The sequence below is a fragment of the Lithobates pipiens genome, unplaced genomic scaffold (genome assembly GCF_037356315.1).
Source record: "Lithobates pipiens isolate NorthernLeopardFrog02 unplaced genomic scaffold, aLitPip1_a1.2 Scaffold_28, whole genome shotgun sequence".
Classification (NCBI taxonomy): Eukaryota; Metazoa; Chordata; class Amphibia; order Anura; family Ranidae; genus Lithobates; species Lithobates pipiens.
In genome coordinates this window covers 172,779,392-172,803,570 of record NW_027507789.1, presented here as the reverse complement: position 1 = coordinate 172,803,570, position 24,179 = coordinate 172,779,392, and the positions used below count along the sequence as shown (strand labels likewise).

At 43.1% G+C, this 24,179-nt stretch overlaps 1 protein-coding gene across 1 annotated transcript in view; it reads left to right on the top strand.

Annotated features, from left to right (window-relative positions):
* P3H4 (prolyl 3-hydroxylase family member 4 (inactive)) overlaps window positions 1-24,179 on the top strand; it is a 57,952-nt gene that overhangs the window by 24,053 nt on the left and 9,720 nt on the right. Inside the window, exons 4-6 of the mRNA XM_077459941.1 lie at window positions 4,097-4,225; window positions 10,449-10,594; window positions 16,781-16,867. Of these exons, the coding sequence (XP_077316067.1) occupies window positions 4,097-4,225; window positions 10,449-10,594; window positions 16,781-16,867 (362 nt within the window). The remainder of the gene's footprint in view (window positions 1-4,096; window positions 4,226-10,448; window positions 10,595-16,780; window positions 16,868-24,179) is intronic.

The window sequence follows — 24,179 nt, the reverse complement described above, 5'->3', positions numbered from 1 at the left end:
AGTACTGAAGCCGGACACAGATGGAAGTGACTGTTGGTGCTGTTGGGGGGCGGGGGGCACAAATGTGGAGAGGTGGCTCTGATGAGGGACACAAATGGGGAAGGGAGCACTCTATGGGCGACACAATTGTGCAGGGGTCTCTGATGGGGACAGAAATGTGCGGTGGGGGTCTGATGGGCAAAAAAATATGCAGGGGGCTCTGAAGGGGACACCAATATGTGAGGGGGCTCTGATGAGGACACAAACTGCGGCGGGGGTTTGATGGGGGCACAAATGTGCAGCAGGGGTCTGATGGGGACACAGGACTTCTTATGGCTTTCTTTCAACAATGGCTTTCTTCTTGCCACTCTTCCATAAAGGCCAGATTTGTGGACTGCACGACTAATAGTTGTCCTGTGGACAGATTCTCCCACCTGAGCTGTGGCTCCCTGCAGCTCCTCCAGAGTTTCCATGGGCCTCTTGGCTGCTTCTCTGATTAATGCTCTCCTTGCCCGGACTGTCAGTTTAGGTCGACGGTCATGTCTTGATAGGTTTGCAGTTGTGCCATACTCTTTCCATTTTCAGATGATGGATTGAACAGTGCTCCGTGAGATGTGCAAAGCTTTGGATATTTTTTTTATAACCTAACCCTGTTTAAACTTCTCCACAACTTTATCCCTGACCTGTCTGGTGTGTTCCTTGGCCTTTGTGATGCGGTTTGTTCACTAAGGTTCTCTAACAAACCTCTGAGGGCTTTGCAGAACAGCTGTATTTATATTGAGATTAAATTACACACAGGTGGACTCTATTTACTAATTATGTGACTTCTGAAGGTAATTGGTTCCACTAGAATATAGTTAGGGGTATCAGAGTAAAGGGGGCTGAATACAAATGCACACCACACTTTTCAGATATTTATTTGTAATAAATGTTGAAAACCATTTATCATTTTCCTTCCATTTCACAATTATGTGCCACTTTGTGTTGGTCTATCACATAAAATCACAATAAAATACATTTACGTTTTTGGTTGTAACATGCCAAAATGTGGAAAATGTCAAGGGGTAAGAATACTTTTTCAAGGCACTGTATGTGTGTCCAGTCTGGGCACCGTGTAATTGCCATGAGCTTGTCAGTGGTCCGTTCTGACATGTAATGCTCTTCCTCGGCTCTTCAGCTTATCTATGCTCTCTGCCTATCACAGGTACCCTTTTTTCCCAGTGGAGTTACTTATTGTGACATTTCTAGCAAACATTTAACAAAATACATTGGATGTACCTTTTTATGCCTTTTTATTTTTTATTTTTTCTACTTCGCAGCTGTGAAGTCACTATTATCTGGGAGATAATAACAGCTCTACACATGTACATAACTGGAAGCAACTAAAAGTACACCAAAGGTAACATGGTAAGCAGTACAAAAGAGATATCCTTCAGCCTACGTGTTTCAGAGTCTGTTTTACCTCCTTCATCAGGGGTAGAGAAGATATCAATTCTCTATAATGCAAATATAGAAGTCAGTAATTCATATATGTACACAATACATGAATGCAATCAATTTTGTGTCTTCAACTTACAATCACTTCAGTAGTGTATATGTACACATTCCATGTAAATTAAAAAAGGAGAACACTGCCCCAGAGAGTTCCTGGTTACTTCATCACCATCAAATGTATGGTATATTGTATTATAGATTAAGTAAAAGCAGGTATTTCATAAGTATATCCAGACCGACTGAGGCCTATAGACAGATTCCTGTAATTAAAGCAGAATATTAAATAGTATTTATATTGAGAAAGGTACATACACATACATTTTTTATATAATATTTAGGACATTTTTGATTTATTTTAATTGGGCATACCTTCGTATATGGGCCTGTTGGTGAGGTGGACTATCTCCTGAAAGGTGGTATTGCAGGAGCCCACTAAAGGGTATAAAAAAATGAATATATGTGCATAAGTGTTGTGTGTGTGTGTGTGTATACTGTATGTGTGTGTATATATATATATATATATGTATATGTGCATATATATAATATATATATAATTACACACACACACATATGTGTGTATGTTTCCATGTCTCTTGTCCTGCCAATATGGGTCTATGCAGGACATAGTGATACACACACAGTATATACAAGATGGGATGTGTGTGTGTGTGTGTGTGTGTGTGTGTGTATGTATATGTATGTATATATATATATATATATATATATATATATATATATATAAATAAATATATATATATACACACACACACACAAGATGGGATATTTATGTGTAGGGAGCACCCTTCACAATATACATACTATTTAACCACTTCCCACCCGGCCAATGCATATATACGGCCGGGTGGGAGCCGTCTACTCCTGACAGGCCGTTCAGGAACGTCCTCCAGGAGTAGCGGGATCGCGCGCTCGCGCAGCGGCGCGATCCCGATGTGCTCGTGTCACCCGGACACGGCACATCTCAGATCGGCAGGAGGGCTCTGTGATTGGCCCTCCTGATCACATGACGGCCGTGTCCAATCACGGCCGTCATGTGATGTAAACAAACAGCCGGTTGCTAGGCAATTGGCTCTCCTCTCCTCACACGGAAGTCACCGCTGAGGAGAGGAGAGCAGAACGCTGCAGCCGGCTGATGATCAGTGAGTATGGGCTGCTTTTTACAGCTTTTTACTCACTGATCATCAGTGTAGTGTAAACACACAACACACCACACAGTACAAACACAGTCCCCACATATGTCCCCAAAACACACATGTCCCCAAAACATACATGTTCCCAAATAATAAAAACACATGTCCCTAATAATAAAAACATGTCCCCCACATATGTCCCACTAAAATCACATGTCCCAATGATTATCTGCACACATATGTACGTGATCACCTGCACACATATGTACATGATCATTTGCGTACATATGTCCATGATCACACAAACCAATTATTATACACTTAACGGAATTTTTTTTACCAAAAACATGTAGCAGAATACATTTTGGCTTAAATTTATGACAAAATTTGATTTTATTGGATTTCTTTTCAAATAGAAAAAAGAAAATATTGTTTTTTTTCCAAATTTCCGCTATTTTTGCGCTTATATCGCAAAAAAAAAAAAACGGAGTCGTGAATAAATAACACCAAAATAAAGCTCTATTTGTGCGAACAAAATGATAACAATTTCATTTGGGTACAGTGTAGCATGACCGCGCAATTGTCACTGAAAGCGCTAGAGCGCTGAAAGCTGAAAATTGGGCTGGGAAGGAAGGGGGTGAAAGTGCCCTGTATTGTAGTGGTTAATATTCTGCTTTAATTACAAGACTCTGTCTATAGGCATCAGTGTGTCTGGATTCCCCATTTTCAAGGGAGCTCCCTTGATGCTCCATTAATAGACGTATGAAATACCTGCTTTTACTTAATCTATAATACAATATACCATACATTTGATGGAAATGAAGGAACCAGGAACTCTCTGGGACAGTGTTCTAGTTTTTTAATTTACATGGAATGTGTACATATACACTACTGAAGTGATTGTAAGTTGAAGACACAAATTTGATTGCATTCCTGTATTGTGTACGTATATGAATTATTATTGACTTCTATATTTACATTATAGAGAATTGATATTTTCTGTAACCCTGATGAAGGAGGTAAAACAGACTCTGAAACATGTCAGGTGAAGGATTTCTCTTTTGTACTGTTTACTATGTTACAGTTGGTGTATTTTTAGTTGCTTCCAGTTATGTACATTCCATGTTACCGCTTTTTAACTATTTGTTATGAATAAAACAACTTTTTTACCTTACTGTTGTTATACGAGTCAAGTGCCTATAAAGTCCAACCCAAAAGGGAATTTTGTCCTATGTCTTCATGTTTAGGATATGGCACTATTTGAAGTTAATCACTGATACCTTCCATATGAATAAAGAGAAAATAGCAACGCTAGACATATAGCCCCACGTAATACAGCAAAAAGCTATTTTTAAAGATTAGTAGATGTTAACATCCAAGCTACTACTTAAAACTGGTGCAGTGGGTAAGGTTGATGGTGATGTAACCATTACTGATCTATGAAATGTGTGTCTTTGTTGTCCTCTTTCTTTCAGATCATCTAACTGATGTCCTAGAATGTAAAGTGCAGTGCGAGTCTAACCTGACCCCCAATGTTGGAGGATATTTAGTTCAGAAGTTTGTGGCCACCATGTACCACTATCTGCAGTTTGCATATTACAAACGTAAGTAATGATGACTGACCGCTCGCTGTGAGAAAGGCTAAAGCTGGCCATGGATGGAAGATGAGGAATTCTGTATTGAGACAGAACACCGTGATATTCAAGTCCAAACACAAGTTATTTCCAATAGTAAAATGTTCCCAAAACCAGAATCTCAAGTACCATTTTTAAAACTGAGCCAAGCACGTTTGGGCGATGCGCATTTTTTTCATTCTTAATGCACAACTGCAATCCGCGTTTTGGGTGCCATTAAGAAAAAATGTTAACATAAGCACGACGCGTGTTTTAGCACATTGTTTGCAGAAGCACATATTTCGTACCTTATCTTGCCTTACCACAATATTTTATTATAACAATAACGAGGATGTAAAGTTATCATACAAAGAGTCTCTTATCCGCTGTTCTATTGGGGGGGTGGGGGTTAACAGTCACTTGTGGTCTTTTAAATTAATTTATTATTCATAGATATGTGCAATTGGGGCCATTCTTATTACAGGGAATAATAATGATTGGCCAGAAAAATATACAGAGGGTAAAATAAGTATTGAACACGTCACCATTTTTTTAGGTAAAATTTTTTCTAAAGGTGCTACTGACATGAGATTTTCACCACATGTCAGTAAGAACCCATGCAATCCATACATACAAAGCAACAAACAAGTTCAGAAATTAAATTATGTGTAGTAAAACAGAATGAAACAGGGAAAAAGTATTGATCACATCGTTTCATAGTTAGCAAGGTTGAATAAAAACACCAGTCCATCCAGTTCAACCAGAGTGAGTGTCTACAATTGTCCCTATCCCTGTACATTGCACACTCACATTGGTCCCTACCCTCAAGGAGCCCACAATCCAAGGTCCTCATTCATATACTAGGGCCAATTTTTTTTGGACAGAAGCCAATTAACTTACCTGCATGTCTTTGGACATGAAGAAAGAGGGTTGCAAAAAGGCATGGAAAGCCAAGACACCAGCTGAAATCTATTTGTAATTAGAAATCAATCCTGCCCCTTGTCAATGAAAATTACTATCAGCTGGTTCAGTCTCAACTGATGGCCTATACAAAGGTGTCTCATTATCAAGGTGTCACACAAGAAACATCTCATGGTGGGTAAAAGCAAAGGGCCATAATCCGGAAGTGGAAAGAACATAATTTCACCATAAACTGGCCAGGACCAGGTGCTCCTCACAAGATTTCTGACAGAGGAGTGAAAATAATTATCAGAAGAGTTTTCCAAGAGCCAAGGACCACTTGCAGAGCACTTCAGAAAGACCTGGAATTAGCAGATACAATAAAAAAAATAAAAAATCCAATAAGTAATGTACTCAACCACTGTGACCTTTATGCACGCTCACCACACAAGACTCCATTGCTGAAGAAAAAACACGTTGAAGCTCATTTAAAGTTTGCTGCACAACATTTAGACAAGCCTGTGAAATACTGGGAGAATATAGTCTGGTCAGATGAGACCAAACTGGAACTCTTTGGATGTCATAATGCACCCCATGTCTGGAGGTCAAATGGCACTGCACATCACCCCAAAAACACCCCCCATACCAACAGTGAAGTTTGGAGGTGATAACATCATGGTGTGGGGCTGTTTTTCAGCATACGGTACAGGCAAACTTCATGTGTTTGAAGGAAGGATGAATGGAAAAATGTACCAAGACATTCTTGATAAAAATCTGCTGCCATCTACCGATGAAGATTAAATGAGGATGGACATTTCAGCAAGACAATGTTCCCAAACACAAAGCCAAGGAAACTCTCCATTGGTTTCAAAGAAAGAAAATAAAGCTGCTAGAATGGCCCAGCCAATTGCCTGATTGAATCCAATAGAAAATCTATGGAAAGAACTAAAGATCAGAGTTCATAGAAGAAGCCCATGGAGCCTTCAAGATTTGAAAACTGTTTGTGTGGAAGAATGGGCCGAAGTCACACCTGAGCCATGCATGCGACTAGCTTCTCTATACAGGAGGAGTCTTGAAGCTGTCATTACCAACAAAGGATTTTGTACCAAGTATTAAAAAAAAGTTAGTGTGTTCAATATGATTTCCCTTTCATTCCATTTTATTACACATAACTTCATTTCTGAACATATTTGTTTTGGTGTCTTTGTATGTATGGATTTTGTATGTATGGTGAAAATTTCATGTCGATAGCACCTTTAGAAATATATTTACCTAGAAAAATGGTGACATGCTCAATACTTATTTTTAGCCTGTGTGTGTGTATACATATATATATACACAGTATCTCACAAAAGTGAGTACACCCCTCACATTTTTATTATATCTTTTTATGTGACAACACTGAAAAAATGACACTTTGCTACAATGTAAAGTAGTGAGTGTACAGCTTGTATAACAGTGTAAATTTGTTGTCCCCTCAAAATAACTCACACAGCTATTAATGTCTAAACTGCTGGCATTAAAAGTGAGTACACCACTAAGTGAAAATGTCCCAATTGGGCCCAAAGTGTCAATATTTTGCGTGGCCACTATTATTTTTCAGCACTGCCTTACCCCTCTTGGGCATGGAGTTCACCAGAACTACACATGTTTCCACTGGAGTCCTCTTCCACTCCTCCATGATGACATCACAGAGCTGGTGGTTGTTAGAGACCTTGCACTCCTCCACCTTCCGTCTGAGGATGCCCCACAGATGCTCAATAGGGTTTAGGCTTGAGACATGCTTGGCCAGTCCATCACCTTTACCCTTAGCCTCTTTAGCAAGGCAGTGGTCATCTTGGAGGTGTGTTTGGGGCCCTTATGTTGGAATACTGCCCTGCGGCTCCGGTCTCCGAAGGGAGGGGATCATACTCTGCTTCAGTATGTCTCAGTACATGTTGGCATTCATAGTTCCCTCAATGAACTGTAGCTCCCGAGTGCTGGCAGCACTCATGCAGCCCCAGACCATGACACTCCCACCACCATGCTTGACTGTAGAGACACACTTGTCTTTGTACTCCTCACCTGGTTGCCGCCACACACGCTTGACACCATCTCAAACAAATACATTTATCTTGATCTCATCAGACCACAGGACATGGTTTCAGTTATCCATGTCCTTAGTCTGCTTGTCTTCAGCAAACTGTTGAGCTTTCTTGTGCATCATCTTTAAAAGAGGCTTCCTTCTGAAATGACAGCCATGCAGACCAATTAGATGTGGCGTATGGTCTGAGCACTGACAGGCTGATCCCCCATTCAACGTCTGCAGCAATGCTGACAGCACTCATACTTCTATTTCCCAAAGACAACCTCTGGATATGATTCTGAGCACGTGCACTCAACTTCTTTGGTCGGTCATGGCAAGGCCTATTCTGAGTGGGACCTGTCCTTTTAAACCGCTGTATGGTCTTGGCCACAGTGCTGCAGCTCAGTTTCAGGGTCTTGGCAATCTTCTTGTAGCCTAGGCCATCTATATGTAGAGCAACAATTTTTCAGATCCTCCGAGATTTCTTTGCCATGAGGTGCCATGTTGAACTTCCTGTGACCAGTATGAGATAGTGAGAGCGATAACACCAAATTTAACACACCTGCTCCCCATTCACACCTGAGACCTTGTAACACTAATGCCACATACACACGACAGGACCTTCCGGCAGACTAGGTCTGAAGGGATTAATCCGTCGGGCAATCCGGTCGTGTGTGGGCTAGTCCGATCGTTTTTCGAACAATAAATCAGACGGACCTAGAAATAGAACATGTTTGAAATCTATCCAACGGACTCAATTCCAACGGACTAAAATCGGGAAAAACCGTTTGTCTGTGTGCTGGTTCAATAGACCAAATATGACGCAAGGGAAGCTATTGGCTACTGGCTGTTGAACTTCCTTGTTTAGTCCCGTTTACATCATCACGTTCAAAACAAACAGACTTACAAACGGACTTAGTCCGTTCCTGTGTGGATAAGTCCATTCGTTCGGAAAGTCCGTTGGAACTCTGCCGAAAGTCAGTCGGGAAGACCGTCGGACCTAGTCTCCTGGAAAGTCCAGTCGTGTGTATGCGGCATAACAAGTTGCATGACACAGGGGAGGGAAAATGGGTAATTGGGCCCAATTTGGGGGTGTACTCACTTTTGTTGCCAGCGGTTTAGACAATGGCTGTGTGTTGAGTTATTTTGAGGGGACAGCAAATTTACACTGTTATACAAGCTGTACACTCACAACTTTACATTGTAACAAAGTGTAATTTCTTCACATAGAGAGATAGAAAATATTTACAAAAATGTGAGGGGTGTACTCACGTTTGTGAGATAATGTGTATGGTATATATATATATATATATATATAATATATATACATATCTGCATGCAGAACTGTTCATATTCCCTAGATGCATGTAATTGCTTAAATCCTCGGAAAGTGTCAGCCTGTCATTGATTTGTACAGGCTTTCTGGCCATACCCACCACAGAGATACGTTGATCTGGTGGATGAGTGGCCGCATGCATCAGCCCTTAATAATAAATAGTAAATATATGTGCAAAGTATCCCTCTCAATCTAACTTCTCAATCATGATTGGCCATGTTATAAAAAGCAAACTACAGAGAAGTGCCTTCACAAATCCATAAAATGATCTATAATAATACAATATAGACTACTGCATCCTTCAAATCCAGTTACCAGTAATAGCTGAGAGATGGACAGAAAAGGGTTTATTTACTAAAACTTGGGAGTGCAAAATCTGTTGCAACTGTGCATGGGAGCCAATCAGCTTCTAACTTCAGCTTCAATTAAGCTTTGACAATAAAACCTGGAAGCTGGTTGGTTTCTATGCAGAGCTACACCAGATTTTGCACTCTACAGCTTTAGTAAATCAATCCCAAAGTGTCATGTCAGCTCCTCAGATACAGATATACTTGCATGAGCTCATAGGACTGCATTGCATGATGCAGAGAGCAGCTCCCCAGATATCTGCAGAATTTAGGATCTGCCCAGGAAAAAAAGGGGTAAAGAGGACCTGTGATGTCACTGGAACAAAGACCTCAGGAAGAAAGGTATAGGTATTCATTAATTTCGGGTACTTTATATAGCGCTGTCAATTTATGCAGCACTTTACATATACATTATACATTCACATCAGTCCCTGCCCTCAAGGAGCTTACAATCTAAGGTCCCTAACTCACATTCATACTAGGGCCAATTTAGACAGGATCTAATTAACCTACCAACATGTCTTTGGAATGTGGGAGAAAACCACAGTGCCCAGGGAAAGCCCACGCAGGCACAGGGAGAACATGCAAACTCCAGGCAGGTGGTGTCATGGTTGGGATTTGAACCAGCGACCTTTTTGCTGCTAGGTAAAAGTGTTAACCACTACACCACTGTGCTGCCCAGGTATGTGTTTTTTTTTGTAAAGGGTAGATTCAGAGATGCATCTAAATCTCCCTTACCTCTGAGGCCTGATTCGTGTTCAGATCATGCTCCAGAGGCTACTGACAGGTGTTGAGGAAGCAATCCGATGCCTCATCACAACCTCTTTTAGACCCAATTTGTGTTGACAAACATGCCGCAACAGCATGCATTGCCGGCTCTTGCTGCTTTTCCCCATTGAGTTGATTGTGCAGTGACGGTAGGCTTGCCACCCACCAATCTTTACATGTCGGGTCAATTTTGTTGCGGGCAGAAAGCATCCTGGGCACACCATTAAACATCCCTACCCACTGTCTATTGCAGCTTGAGGGGGGTGCAAAAAAAAATAAAAATAAATGGGCGGTTGAGCTGCATTTACCCCAACTGCCAGTTTAAATGAGGCCAAAGGGTGCTAGGGGTGCTTCAAAAGGGGGTGGGGGCTGGAAGGAGTAGAGGCCCTGAGACCAGAATGGTGCTTTAACCCTTTTACTGCCACCAACATATAAACTACATCAGAGGAAGTGGGGGGGGGGTTACGCGCACGCGCGCGCGCACACACACACACACACACACACACACACACACACACACACACACACACACACACACACACACACACACACACACCACCAGGAGTGTGTGAATCGGACATGCCAGCTTTTCATCCTGCTCCTTCCAATCTAGGTCACTATGGCCAAAAACACATGTCGATTTGTCCCCACTAATGAGTAGAAAATTGAACCAACATTCTTTTCAACAAAATTCTACTAGCGTATGCCCAGATTAACAATTCCTTGAATTTAGAAAATATTCCTTTAATGCTGATTTTATGTTAAGACCACACAATTATTATTATTTTTTTTCCACAGTTAATGACGTGAAGAACGCGGTTCAGTGTGTGTCCAGCTACATGCTGTTTGACCCTACAGATACCGTTATGCAACAAAACCTGGCATACTACAAGTTCTATAAGGAAAAGTGGGACCTTGAGGACAACGATTTCAACCCTAGAGAGGTAATCCTCAATTATATAAACCTAAATGTATGGGATTTTTTTATGTTTTCTTATTTATTTATTTTCTAGTGATTTATAATGTGGTATTTGATGGATGAAGGTATTTTATTATAGAAAAAAAACATATTCGACCCAAATGAGGGGATTGCTCACAAGTTTGGTGCCAATGCTATATATATATATATATATACATATATATATATATATATACACACCGCCTTGAAAAAGTATTCAGACCCCTTGAAATTTTCCATATTGTTGTCGTGTTATAACCAAAAAACGTAAATGTATTTTTTCTGGGATTTTATGTGATTGACCAACAAAGTGGCACATAATTGTAAAGTGGAAGGAAAATTATAAAAGTGTGGTGTGCATTTCTATTCATCCCCCTTTACTCTGATACCCCAAACCAAAGTCTAGTTGAACCAATTGCCTTCATAAGTCACCTAATTAGTCAGTAGAGTCCACCTGTGGGAAATTTAATCTCAAAATAAATACAGCTGTTCTCTGAAGCCCTCCGAGGTTTGTTAAAGAACTTTAGTGAACAAACAGCATCATGAAGGCCAAGGAACACACCAAACAGGTCAGGGATAAAGTTGTAGAGAAGTTTAAAGCAGGGTTAGGTTATAAAAAAAATATCCCAAGCTTTGAACATCTCATGGAGCACTGTTCAATCCATCATCCAAAAATGGAAAGAGTATGGCACAACTGCAAACATACCAAGACACGGCCATCCACCTAAACTGACAGTCCAGGCAAGGAGAGCATTAAATACTTCAATACAGGGCACTTTCACCCCCTTCCTGCCCAGTCCAATTTTCAGCTTTCAGCGCTGTTGCATTTTGAATGACAATTTCGCACTGCGTGCCCCACCGCGCCTACACAATTTTTTATTTCTTGTTTTTCCCACAAATAGAGCTTTCATTTGGTGGTATTTGATCACCACTGGGGTTTTTATTTTTTGTGCTCCAAATAAAAAAAGGCAAAAAAATTTAGAATTTTTTTTTTTTTAATCTTTGTTTCTGTTACAAAACTTTGTAAATGAGTACGTTTTCTCCTTCACTGGTGAGCACTGGTGAGGCTGCACTGACGGGCGCAGATAAAGCAATACTGATTGGCACTGGTGAGGTGGCACTGATGATGCACTTATATGCAGCACTGATGGGCACTTATAAGCAACACTGATGGGTACTGATAGGTGGCACTGATATGCAGCACTGATGGGCATGCAGGCAACACTGATGGGCACTGATAGGTGGCACTGATGGGTGGCACTGATGGAAGAGATAGGCAGCACTGACAGGCAATCACTGATGAGCACAGATTGCCCTCCTAATGGGCACTAATTGGCATCCCTGGTGGGCTCACCTGGTGGACTCCAGTGGGCACTCTCAGTGGGTCTGCTCTGATTATGAATGCAGACCCACACCCCCCCCTCCTCCCATCAGAAGAGCAGCCAATCAGCTCTCCTCTACTCACGTCTGTCAGTGCGAGTGGAGGAAAAGCCAATAAACAGTTCTTCCTGTTTACACTGTGTTCAGCTGTGATTGGACACAGCTGATCCCGTGGTAAAGAGCCTACGTCATAGGCTGTTTACCTAGCTGGGGGATGCCGTGTGTCAGACACACCACACTACCGATCTCCACGCTGCATGCCTCTCATGGGCACACACTAGCGCCTTATCCTGCTGGATGTTTTATGACATCCAGTCAAGATAATACAACCACTTTCCGGACGTCATTTTGCTATATGGTGGGCAGGAAGTGGTTAATCAGAGAAGCAGCCAAGAGGCCCATGGTAACTGTGGAGGAGCTGCAGAGATCCACAGCTCAGGTGAGAGAATCTGTCCACAGGACAACTATTAGTCGTGCACTCCACAAATCTGGCCTTTATGGAAGAGTGGCCAGAAGGAAGCCATTGTTGAAGGAAAGAAATAAGATGTCCCATTTACAGTTTGCAAGAAGCCACGTGGAGGACACAGCAAACATGTGGAAGAAAGTGATCTGGTCAGACGAGACCAAAATTGAACTTTTTGGCCTAAAAGCAAAATGCTATGTGTGGTGGATAACTAACACTGCACATCACCCTGAACACATCATTCCCACTGTGAAACATGGCGGTGGTAGCATAATGTTGTGGAGATGATTTTCTTCAGCAGGGACAGGGAAGCTGGTCAGAGTTGATGGGAAGATAGATGGAACCAAATACAGGGCAATCTTAGAAGAAAACCTGACTGGGGTGAAGGTTCACCTTCCAGCAGGACAACGACCCTAAACATACAGCCAGAGCTACAATGGCATGGTTTGGATCAAAGCATATTCATGTGTTAGAATGGCCCAGTCAAAGTCCAGACCTAAATCCAATTAAGAATCTGTGACAAGACTTGAAACTTGCTGTTCACAGACGCTCTCCATCTAATCTGACAGAACTTGAACAATTTTTCAAAGAAGAATGGGCAAAAATGTAAATCTCTCTAGATATGCAAAGCTGGTAGAGACATCCACAAAAAAGACTTGCAGCTGTAATTGCAGCGAAAGGTGGTTCTACAAAGTATTGAAAACCATTTATCATTTTCCTTCCACTTCAGAATTATGTGCCACTTTGTGTTGGTCTATTACATAAAATCCCAATATGTATGAATACTTTTTCAGGGCACTGTGTGTATGTATGCGTGTGTGTCTATATATATATATATATATATATATATATATATAAATATATATATATATATATATTATACAGTTACGCTCATAAGTTTACATACATTTAGAATTTATGATTTCTTGGCCATTTTTCAGAGAATATGAACACAAAAACATTCTTTCACTCATGGTTAGTGTTTGGCTGAAGCCATTTCTTATCAATCAACTGTGTTTACTCTTTTTAAACCATAATGAGAACTAAATGGTAACCAAATGACCCTGATCAAAAGTTTACATACCCTGGTGATTTTGACCTGATAACATGCACACAAGTTGACACAAAGCTGTTTGAATGGCTGTTGGGTCCGGTTCACACTGAGGCAGCACGACTTACAGCGCGACTGCCTCAGGCGACCTGGACAAGACCACTGCGGCGACTTGCAAAACGACTTCTGTATAGAAGTCAATGCAAGTCGCCTCAAGTCGCCCAAAAAGTCGTACAGGAACCTTTTTCTAAGTCGGAGCGACTTGAGTCGCTCCAATTAGAACTGTTCCATTGCACAGAGCGGGACGCGACATGTTAGGCGGCTAAGTCGCCGGACGAGTCACCCCTGTGTGAATCGGCTCTTAAAGGTAACCATCCTAACCTGTGATCTGTTTGCTTGTAATTAGTGTTTAAAAGGTCAATGAGTTTCTGGACTCCTGCCAGACCCTTGCATCTTTCATCCAGTGCTGCACTGATGTTTTTAGATTCTGAGTCATGGAGAAAGCAAAAGAATTGTCAAAGGATCTGTGGGAAAAGGCAGTTGAACTGTATAAAACAGGAATGGGATATAAAAAGATATCCAAGGAATTGAGAATGCCAATCAGCAGTGTTCAAACTCTAATCAAGAAGTGGAAAATGGGGGGTCTGTTGAAACCAAATCACGGTCAGGTAGACCAACTAACATTTCAGCCACAACTCCCAAGAAAATCGTTTGGGGAGGAAAAAAGAAAAACCCACAAATAACTTCAGGTGACATACAGGACTCTCTGAAAACTGTCGTATGGCTGCTTCAAGATGCACAATAAGGAGGCACTTGAAGAAAGATGGGCAGCATGGTCAAGTCACCAGAAGAAAGCCATTGCTACAAAAATGCCACAATACAATGACCAAACAGCACAGAGACAAGTCTCAAACCTTCTGGCACAAAGTCAATCGGAGTGATGAGACCAACATTTTTGGCCACAACCACAAACGCTACATTTGGAGAGGAGTCAACAAGGCCTATGATGAAGGTACGGAGGTGGATTGCTGATGTTTTGGGGATGTGTGAGCTACAAAGGCACAGGAAATTTGCTCAAACATTTGCATTCATCAGCCAGGAAGCTGTGCATGGGATGTACTTGGACATTCCAACATGACAATGATCCAAAACACAAGGCCAAGTAGACCTGTCATTGGCTACAGCAGAATAAAGTGAAGGTTCTGGAGTGGCCATCTCAGTCTCCTCACCTCAATATCATTGAGCCACTCTGGGGAGATCTGAAGACGTGCAGTTCATGAATTTACAGGAACTGGAGGCTTTTTGCCAAGAGGAATGGGCAGCTTTACCATCTGAGAAGATAAAGAGCCTCATCAACAAATACCACAAAAGACTTCAAGCTGTCATTGATGTTAAAGTGGTTGTATACTCTTTTTTTTTTTTTTTTTTTTTTTTTTTTTTTTTTTACTTTTACCTACAGGAAAGCCTATAATAAGGCTTACCTGTAGGTTAAAAAAAATCTCCTAAACTTGTACGGTTTAGGAGATATTCCCTTCGGTATGCGCCGCTGACTGCAGCGGCGCATGCGCACAAGGGGATTCTCGGCTGAAAATCCGGCAGTGGCTGACCGGCCGGGATGCAATCTCCCACGCGCATGTGCGGGCGTGACGATATCGTGGCTCTGGCCACTCACAGCGCCGGAGCCGCGATACCCAGAAGAAACGCAGAGGGAGCATGGCGTGGATCGGGCCAGATGTCGGGGCCTCGTTCTAAGGTAAGTATTTCATAATGAGCTAGTATGCTGTGCATACTAGCTCATTATGCCTTTTGCTTTGCAGGTAGTAAAAAAAAAAAAAAAACATCTGCGGGTTTACTACTGCTTTAAAGGGGGGCGATACACAGTATTAAGAACTGGGGTATGTAAACTTCTAATTAGGGTCATTTGGTTAGATTCTGTTGCCATTATGATTTAAAAAGAGTAAACACAGTTGATTTATAATAAATGGCTTCAGCTAAACACTAACCGTGAGTGTGCTATCATTCATATTCTCAAATGGCCAAGAAATCATAAATTCTGCCAGGCAGGGCAGGACTTAGGGTGGTGGGGGCCCCTAGGCTTGATCCACTTTCGGGCCCTACCTTATGTACATTACCGCATTTATCTGCGTTTAACACGCACCCCAAGTGTGGGAGGGAATTTTAAGGAAAGAAACTTTTAGGAGGGAAGTTTAAGAAAAAAACTTACATTTAAATGCCCATCAATGCAGCCTTGTCAGTGTTCATCTGCAGCCTTGTCCAGTGTCATTTGCAGCCTTGTCATTGCAGTCTTGAAGTTTAAAAATGGCGCAGTCGAGATACAGAGTCCTGTGTATCTCAGTGGCTCTTGGGTCCTCTCGGCGGCTCTCGGGCCCTCTTGCAGTCCCGAGCGGAGCCGAGAGTAGCTGAGTAAACTCAGCTCGGCTAACAGTCACGCCCAGTCCCTGTGTTATGTCCATCATAGGGAGGGACTGGGCGTGACTGTGAGCGGAGCCGAGTACACTCGGCTATGTATCTTGGCAGAGCCCGTGGGGCCCCCTATTGGGTGGGGCCCATGGGCTTGAGCCCAGTCAAGCCCAATGGTAAGTCCAGCCCTGCTGCCAGGTTATGTATGTATGTATATTATTATGTATGTATGTTATATATATATTACAGGAAGTTAAGCCTTGTGGTACTTGCGGATTCATTGCTTAGCCAATAATTACAAACACTTACCTGGCATGTGACTGTGTGGAACATATATATATATATATATATATATATATATATATCCTTCTATACAATATGAAAGCAAGATTTTTTTTAATATATATTCAAACATTATTATTATTATTATTATTATTTCCTGTTTTAAATGTCTGCTTACTAAACAATTAAAAACTAGTTGTATGGGGCTCATTCATTAATCAGTAAGCAGGGGACACAGAAAACTGTTAAACTGAAATTGACGTTAGGGATTCCTCGCTATGCAACACAGAAGCTAAGTGTGAATCACAAAACTGGCTGAACAGAATTACAAGTCCCTTCAGTAGTAAGTCATAGTGTATGTAAGTCAATTGTTTAGCAGATTCTAGGAGTTCTGCTTTAAAAGCAAACTAAACTAAGGAAAATCTGTAAGCTGCTGTTACTCATCTCGGTCTGAAAATGCTTGATACCTGCCAGTTCTGATTATTCATTGATTTTAATCATTTCTGAGTCACTGATTTGGAGCTAGCTTGCATATCTGTTTTGTTTTTTGATGGCGCTGTTTGTCTTCTCTACAGGAAGCCCTGATTTATCACAACCAGACTGTGCGCCACAAGGAGCTGTTGCAGTTTGCTCATGATTTTCTCCGTCTGGATAATGAGGAGGTAAAAATCTGGAAAATAATATTAAAAGTGAAACTGTTATAATATCCATTCAGTGCAGAGTAATAGATTCACTCGATCGTCAGCCACACTTTGCCACTTTAAAGCGGAGGTTTACACAAAAATTGAACCTCTGCTTTTCAGGAAACCCTCCGCTGTCACATTTGACACCTTTCAGGGGGGAGGGGTGTGCAGATACCTAAGACAGGTATTTGCACCCACTTCCGGGCATAGACTCCCACAGGAGTCTATACCTCCTCCTGTCCCTCCACGCTGTCTGCTGGGACACATATGGTTCCCAGAGACAGCGCGGACCATTCTCATTGCGCTGCGCGACTTGTGCATGCGCAGTAGGGAACCGGGAAGTGAAGCCGCAACGCTGCACTGGGCAGATTGACACACAAGTCCTCCACACTCTCTGGCTAGAGGAAGCATTGTCCCATTGCTGAAACTGGATGATAATTCCATGCTATCATCCTTAATCTGGCTGTTGTCTCACCTCAACTCTTCTACCAGTAGGTAGAATGTGATAACACTGAAGTAAAAGAAGGGGGGGGGGGGGTGTAGGTTAACTGTGTATCTCCCAGCAAGGAAGAACATACAGTATCTCACAAAAGTGAGTACACCCCTCACATTTTTGTAAATATTTTATTCTATCTTTTCATGTGACAACACTGAAGAAATAACACTTTGCTACAATGTAAAGTAGTGAGTGTACAGCTTGTATAACAGTGTAAATTTGCTGTCCCCTCAAAATAATTCAACGCACTCCTCTTCCATTCCTTCATGATGACCTTACAGAGCTGGTGGATGTTAGAGACCTTGCGCTCCACAGTTTGAGGATGCCCCACAGATGCCAATAGGGTTTAGGTCTGGAGACATGCTTGGCCAGTCCATCACCTTTACCCTCAGCTTCTTTAGCAAGGCCAGGGGAGGGCTGGGCCAGGGGGCAGGGATGCAATTGCCCCCTGGGCTGCTCTGATATGCGGTGGCAAAGGCTGCTGTGTCGTCAGCTCAAAACCACAATATGCACAGTTCTTGAGCTGGCCGAGTCCAGTACTGTGAGCCAGCGATGTCTTCATGAAAGGGGTGACAGTCTGTGTTACACAGCACAGCCCCTCCCTACTCCACACCATTGGCTGGCAGAGGCTGGACCTGCTCTCTGCTCAATTTGAGCAGTTGGCTGGAATCCAGTGAGGCTCCTGGGAGGCTGGGACCATCCAAGTAAGTGAGCTCCTCCTCTCTCCTCCTCTCTGCAGCCAAAGAGTTTTTTTCTAGCAGCCTGTGCAGGTACCTTGCCCTCCTAGGGCTAGGTGGTATGATGTGGGCTCTCACTGACATGCTGCAGTTTGGCTGCAGTGCTGGTGTACTGGCAGTCATCCTGCATGTTGCCCCTGGGACATAGAGGATGTACATTTTTACTGCATGTTCTGAAAGTGCACAAAACGTCCTGCATGCTGCATGTTTGGTGTACTTTCAGAACATGCAGCAACAATGAGTAACCTAAAAGAAGTCTGAGGGGGTGTGACACCCGCCAGTACACCCGCACTGCAGCCAAACCGCAGCACACCAGTGTGAGCCTAAATGCTTGTATTCACTTGCAGCAGCCACTGCCACTCCTCTGAAAAGTGATCCATGCTCAGGTCACTTTTCAGAGGCATTTGACAGGCAGTGAATAGTTGATATCACATTTCATCCCTGCCTCCTTTAACCCCCCTAAATGCCAATCCCTGCAGGTAATGACACAGTTCACTTTGAACTCCACCTTATTTCCATTACTCTCTGTAGGTATTATATGTGGTCTCACCTTTTTGTTTGCACATCTAATACCAAAGGGTACTTTCACACTGGGGCAATGTGGGTGGTAGTGGTACAGCGCTGCTCGTTTTAGTGGCGCTTTATCATTGTTTTAGTGGCGCTAGCGGGGCACTTTTAACCCCCACTAGTGGCCAAAGAAAGTGTTAAAAATGGCCGTGTTGCATTAATTTCAATGGGCTGGGCACCTCTCCCAAACCGCCCCAATAATGCTGCTTGCTGGACTTTTCAGAATGTCCTTCAAGCGCACCGCCCCAGTGGGAAACCTGGGGTGGCATAAGAAGTGCTTTACAGGTACTATTTTTTAGCACTAAAACGCCTGTACAGCGCCTTCAGTGTTAAAGGACCCTAAAGAGAGTTCTGGAAATAAGGTGGAGTTCAAAGTGAATTTGTACACCTAAGTGGAGCCCCCCTTTCAGAAGATTTGAGGATATTATTAAACCCAGAGACTGGTGGACTTAGGCCACAATAGACAGATTGAAATTCTGCCGGTTCAGCAGACATTTCAATCTCTGTGCAGACTGGTTGTACAGAATTTGACTCCATCAACTGACCGTACAACCAGCGTGTCTTTATGTTTTTTAGCGATCAGTGCTGGCTGCTATAGCTGCCAGCAGTGATCACTGTATTCTAATGGCTTGGAAACTTTCACCTCAGAGCACACACCCACACATGGCTCTTACGGAAGCTTGGTAATTCAAGTTCTGGGCTTCCCTAACATTACAGCCCTGTGAGGCTGTGACCAAGTCTGGGCAAGAGCTGGGATATGACATTACTTACCTCATATCCCTGCCACTCCTAAACCTGCTCCGCTGCAGCACCAGGCCCACAATGCCCTTAATCTGGCTGGTGCTCCGGCATGCGCCTGCATGTGCATTTCTTACTATCCGCAATTGAGACAGGAGGAACCTGCACCCTGGGGAATCTGGTGTTCATGCCGGGGAGACAGCAGGACTTGTGTGTTTAGGCTGCTGCGCTCACTGTGACTCTCAGCTACTCTGCTTGCTTGGCTTGCCCAGTGGTGTGGTGCTCACTCACCAGAGAAGCTCCGGACTCCACAGGTAGTGCTTAGTGTGGTGGCAGTGACAGCACAGTCTTTAGTCTTCATCTTCCTGCAGTCTCATTGGTCTGTGTACTGTGTGTGGGGAAGGGGCAAGCTCTTTTTCTCAGTCTCTCTGGGGGCAATCATGCAGTCTCTTTCTGAGAGACTGCTTCACTTCACACTGCCTGTACAGAGACTGACTGCTTCACAGTGCCTGCACAGAAAGTGACTGCTCTCTCTGTGCAGGCAGTGTACAGCGGGGTCTGTGCAGGCAGTGTGAAGCGGGGTCTCTCTCTGTGCAGGCAGTGTGAAGCGGGGTCTCTCTCTGTGCAGGCATTGTGAAGCGGTCTCTCTCTGTGCAGGCAGTGTGAAGCGGTCTCTCTCTGTGCAGGCAGTGTGAAGCGGTCTCTCTCTGTGCAGGCAGTGTGAAGCAGTCTCTCTCTCTTTGGGGCAATGTGGAGCAGTCTCCCTCTCTCTCTGTATGGGGAATGTGGTGTAGATGGGTGGTGAGCTGATTCAGTGGTTCAATGGGCCACTTGACTGGACTTGCCCCCCAGGCCTAAGGCTGCCAGCCCTCCCCTGAGCAAGGCAGTGGTCATTTTGGAGGTCTGTTTTGGGGTCATTATCATGTTGGAATACTGACCTGCAGCCCAGTCTCCGAAGGGAGGGGATCATGCTCTGCTTCAGTATATCACAGTACATGTTGGCATTCATGGTTCCCTCAATGAACTGTAGCTCCCCAGTGACACTCCCACCACCATGCTTGGCTCTAGGCAAGACACACTTGTCTTTGTACTCACCTGGTTGCTGCCACACAGGCTTGACACCATCTGAACCAAATAAGTGTATCTTGGTCTCATCAGGTCACAGAATATGGTACCAGTAATCCATGTCCTTAGACTGCTTGTCTTCAGCAAACTGTTAGTGCTTTCTTGTGCATCATCTTTAGAAGAGGCTTCTTTCTGGGACGACAGCCATGCAGACCAATTTGATGCAGTGTAAGGCATATGGTCTGAGCACTGACAGGCTGATACCCCACCCCTTCAACCTCTGCAGCAATGCTGGCAGCATTCACACGTCTATTTCTCAAAGACAACCTCTGGATATGACGCTGAGTACGTGCACTCAACTGCTTTGGTTGACCATGGCAAGGCCTGTTCTGAGTGGAACCTGTCCTATTAAACCGCCGTATGGTCTTGGCCACCGTGGTGCAGCTCAGTTTCAGGGTTTTGCCAATCTTCTTATAGCCGAGGCCATCTTTATGTAGAGCAACAATTCTTTTTTTCAGATCCTTGGAGAGTTCTTTGCCATGAGGTGCCAAGTTGAACTTCCAGTGACCAGTATGAGAGAGTGAGAGCGATAACACCAAATGTAACACACCTGCTCCCCATTCACACCTGAGACCTTGTAACACTAATGAGTCACATGACATCAGGGAGGGAAAATGGCTAATTGGGCCCAATTTGAACATTTTCACCTAGGGGTGTATTCGCTTTTGTTGCCAGCTGTTTAGACATTAATGACTGTGTGTTATTTTGAGGGTACAGCAAATTTACACTGTTATACATGATGTGCACTGACTATTTTACATTGTACAAAGTATAATTTCTTTAGTGTTGTCACATGAAAAGATATAATAACATATTGACAAAAATGTAAGGGGTGTACTCACTTTTGTGAGGTACTGTATGTGCTAACCTTGTTGCCCTGCACTCTCACAAGTGAAAAGGGTTGTAGTGCAATAGTACTTAAACAGGTGCTATATTTGTTTCCTGGGTTCTCTGGTGGACTCAGGAGTCATGTCGCAACCGGTGTTCTAGCTCATTCAGGGTTTTGCCTGGTAAATCTCACTCATTGAGTTTGGTTGTCTGACCGAAAGAATCTCTTTAGACACAAAGTTCACTTCCCTTAAAACCAGAGGGTCGTGGTTGTTGGGGCTTCCCACTTTGACCAGCTGGTCTTTCTCACCTGGATGTATTTTGTATTAGGTTACTTCTGAGGACCTGTTAATTCTAGGACTTGTCCCCATATCTCGTTGACCACATCAGATTGTGGGTTTTTTGTCCACACATGGATATTTGTTGTCATTCCAACTGTTTTAGTGGGTTCTGGTAGATCAGCTTCTTGCTGATTCAGGTTCAGTGTTCCTTTTCGTGTAGAGTCATTCCCCTCTGGGCCCTTTTCTGTTCAGGTCTTGAGGATCAGGTTGATTCTCAATGCCCTCCCTCTGGTAATGTTGGCAGGTTCCCCTGTCTGGTATGCTTCATCTGGTTGTAGATCCAGGCATTGGACTTTCAAGAGGAAGTAAAGCCTCTGAAAAAAAAAAATACACCCTGCAAGACAAAGGCATAATGTACTAGTATGCATAGCATACTAGCTCATTATGAATTACTTACCTGAGATCGAAGCCCTCGTTCGCCTCTTCTGACGCCGCCATCTAGTCCGTCACTCTTGCGCATTCACGCTGGTGCCGCCACTAACGGCATGATCGGCATTAGAAACTGCGCTCTCAGAGCGCCTGAGCCTGGTAGTCATGTGCGTTTCGTTTCGTACGAATTTGAGATTCGTACGACTTACTGACTTACTCCTGGGGCTGTACCGTCCTCTGCTGTGCATATTATGAGGGGCTCCCACCATCCCTGTGCTATGCTCATTATGAGGGGCTCCCACCATCCCTGTGCTGTGCTGACTTCCTCCTGGGGCTGCTTATTATGAGGGGCTCCCACCATCCCTGTGCTATGCTGACTTCCTCCTGGGGCTGCTTACGGTGCAGACGTCAGTGCTGTATATCACGGTGCTAGTGTCAGTGCTTTATGTCACGCTGCTGAGGTCAGTACTCTCTATCACGGTGCTGATGTCAGATCACTCTATCACGGTGCTGGTGTCAGTGCTTTATGTCACGCTGCTGATGTCAGTGCTGTATATCACAGTGCTGGTGTCAGATCACTCTATCACGGTGCAGGTGTCATTGCTGTATGTCACGCTGCTGATGTCAGTGCTCTCTAGAGGTCGACCGAAAAAAAAAAGGGCTAACTTGCGTTTGAAAGACCTCTGCGCAAATACAGCGTCACATAAAATATTGCAACAACCGCTATTTTATTCCCTAGGGTCTCTGCTAAAAAAATATATATAATTTTTGGGGCTTCTGAGTGATTTTCTAGCAGATAATACTGGATTTTTACTTGTAAGCAACAAGTGTCAGAAAAGATTTAGTCTTTAAATGGTTAAACTGAGAACTCTACACAGGAGTTCAGCCCATTGAAGAAGAAACATTGTATCATTTTGATCTTTTCTTGGCAGCCTGCCCAGAGAGGAGGAAAGTCCTTCACTGATGTCTTCAGGCAACTTACATTGACTTCTATTACAGAAGTCTTTTGCAAGTCATAATAAGCATAATGAGCAATGTTTTTGCCTTTAAATTCATCGTAAAGAACGTTCGTTACGTTCGTAACGAACCTAACGACAATTCGTATTTCGTACGAAACAGAACGGAATTTCGGACACGAAATACGAAGTACGAATTAATTTTATTACGAATCGAAACGGATCAGAACGAAACAAATTTATTGACAGCGCCCATGTCTAGAGCCTGGTGTCTATGGCGCATGCGCCGTACACATCGGTGTTGCTATTTCTGAAAATATCTCCTAAACCTTTTAGGTTTGGGAGATATTTCTTGCACCTACAGGTAAGCTTTAATCTAGGCTTACCTGTAGGTTAAAGTGGTTGTAATGGGTTTACAACCACTTTCAGACAGCTCTTGAACTGCAGAAACAAAATGCAAGTACCAAGCACAATGGAGGTTCCAAGGGGATATGTACAGTAGATAACCACATTAAGAGCAGCTCCAACTACTCATGCAATACCCAGCAATGAGACATGAGCACAAACAACAAATAAAGGAATGCTCCCAGCCCTGTGGAAGTCAATATAGCCAAAAGGCCAGGAATAGATAAAATCAAAATATACTTTTAATGTAAAGTTAAAGCATGACATGCAGGTTTGGCTAGACTTGATACATCACCAAGCTAGTGAAGAGCAGAAACACATAGGGCTGGTTCACACCACAAAAACACACTCCAAATCCGTTCGGGAATGCGTTTCTGCATGCACATTTTTAACACATTTCTGGATGCATTACAGATGCTTTTTTTTTTCTTCTTCTTATTCCTGTTTTTTTTTTTTTTTTTTTTTTTTTACTGTACTGGGGTCCAGTGCATTTTTGATGTGTCTCAGTGCATTCCGATGTATTTTGATGTATTTTGCCGCATTTCAGTACAGTGCACTGCAAGGAAAATGCAGCATGTTCTACTTTTTTTTTTTTCCGGAACTGGAAAGCCCTGGAACCGACCACACTGATGTGAACTATGCAATTGGAAACCATATCATTTTACTTTTCATGCTTTTTTGATGCAGAAAAAAACCCACACCGGACTGCATGTGGTGTGAACTGCCCCT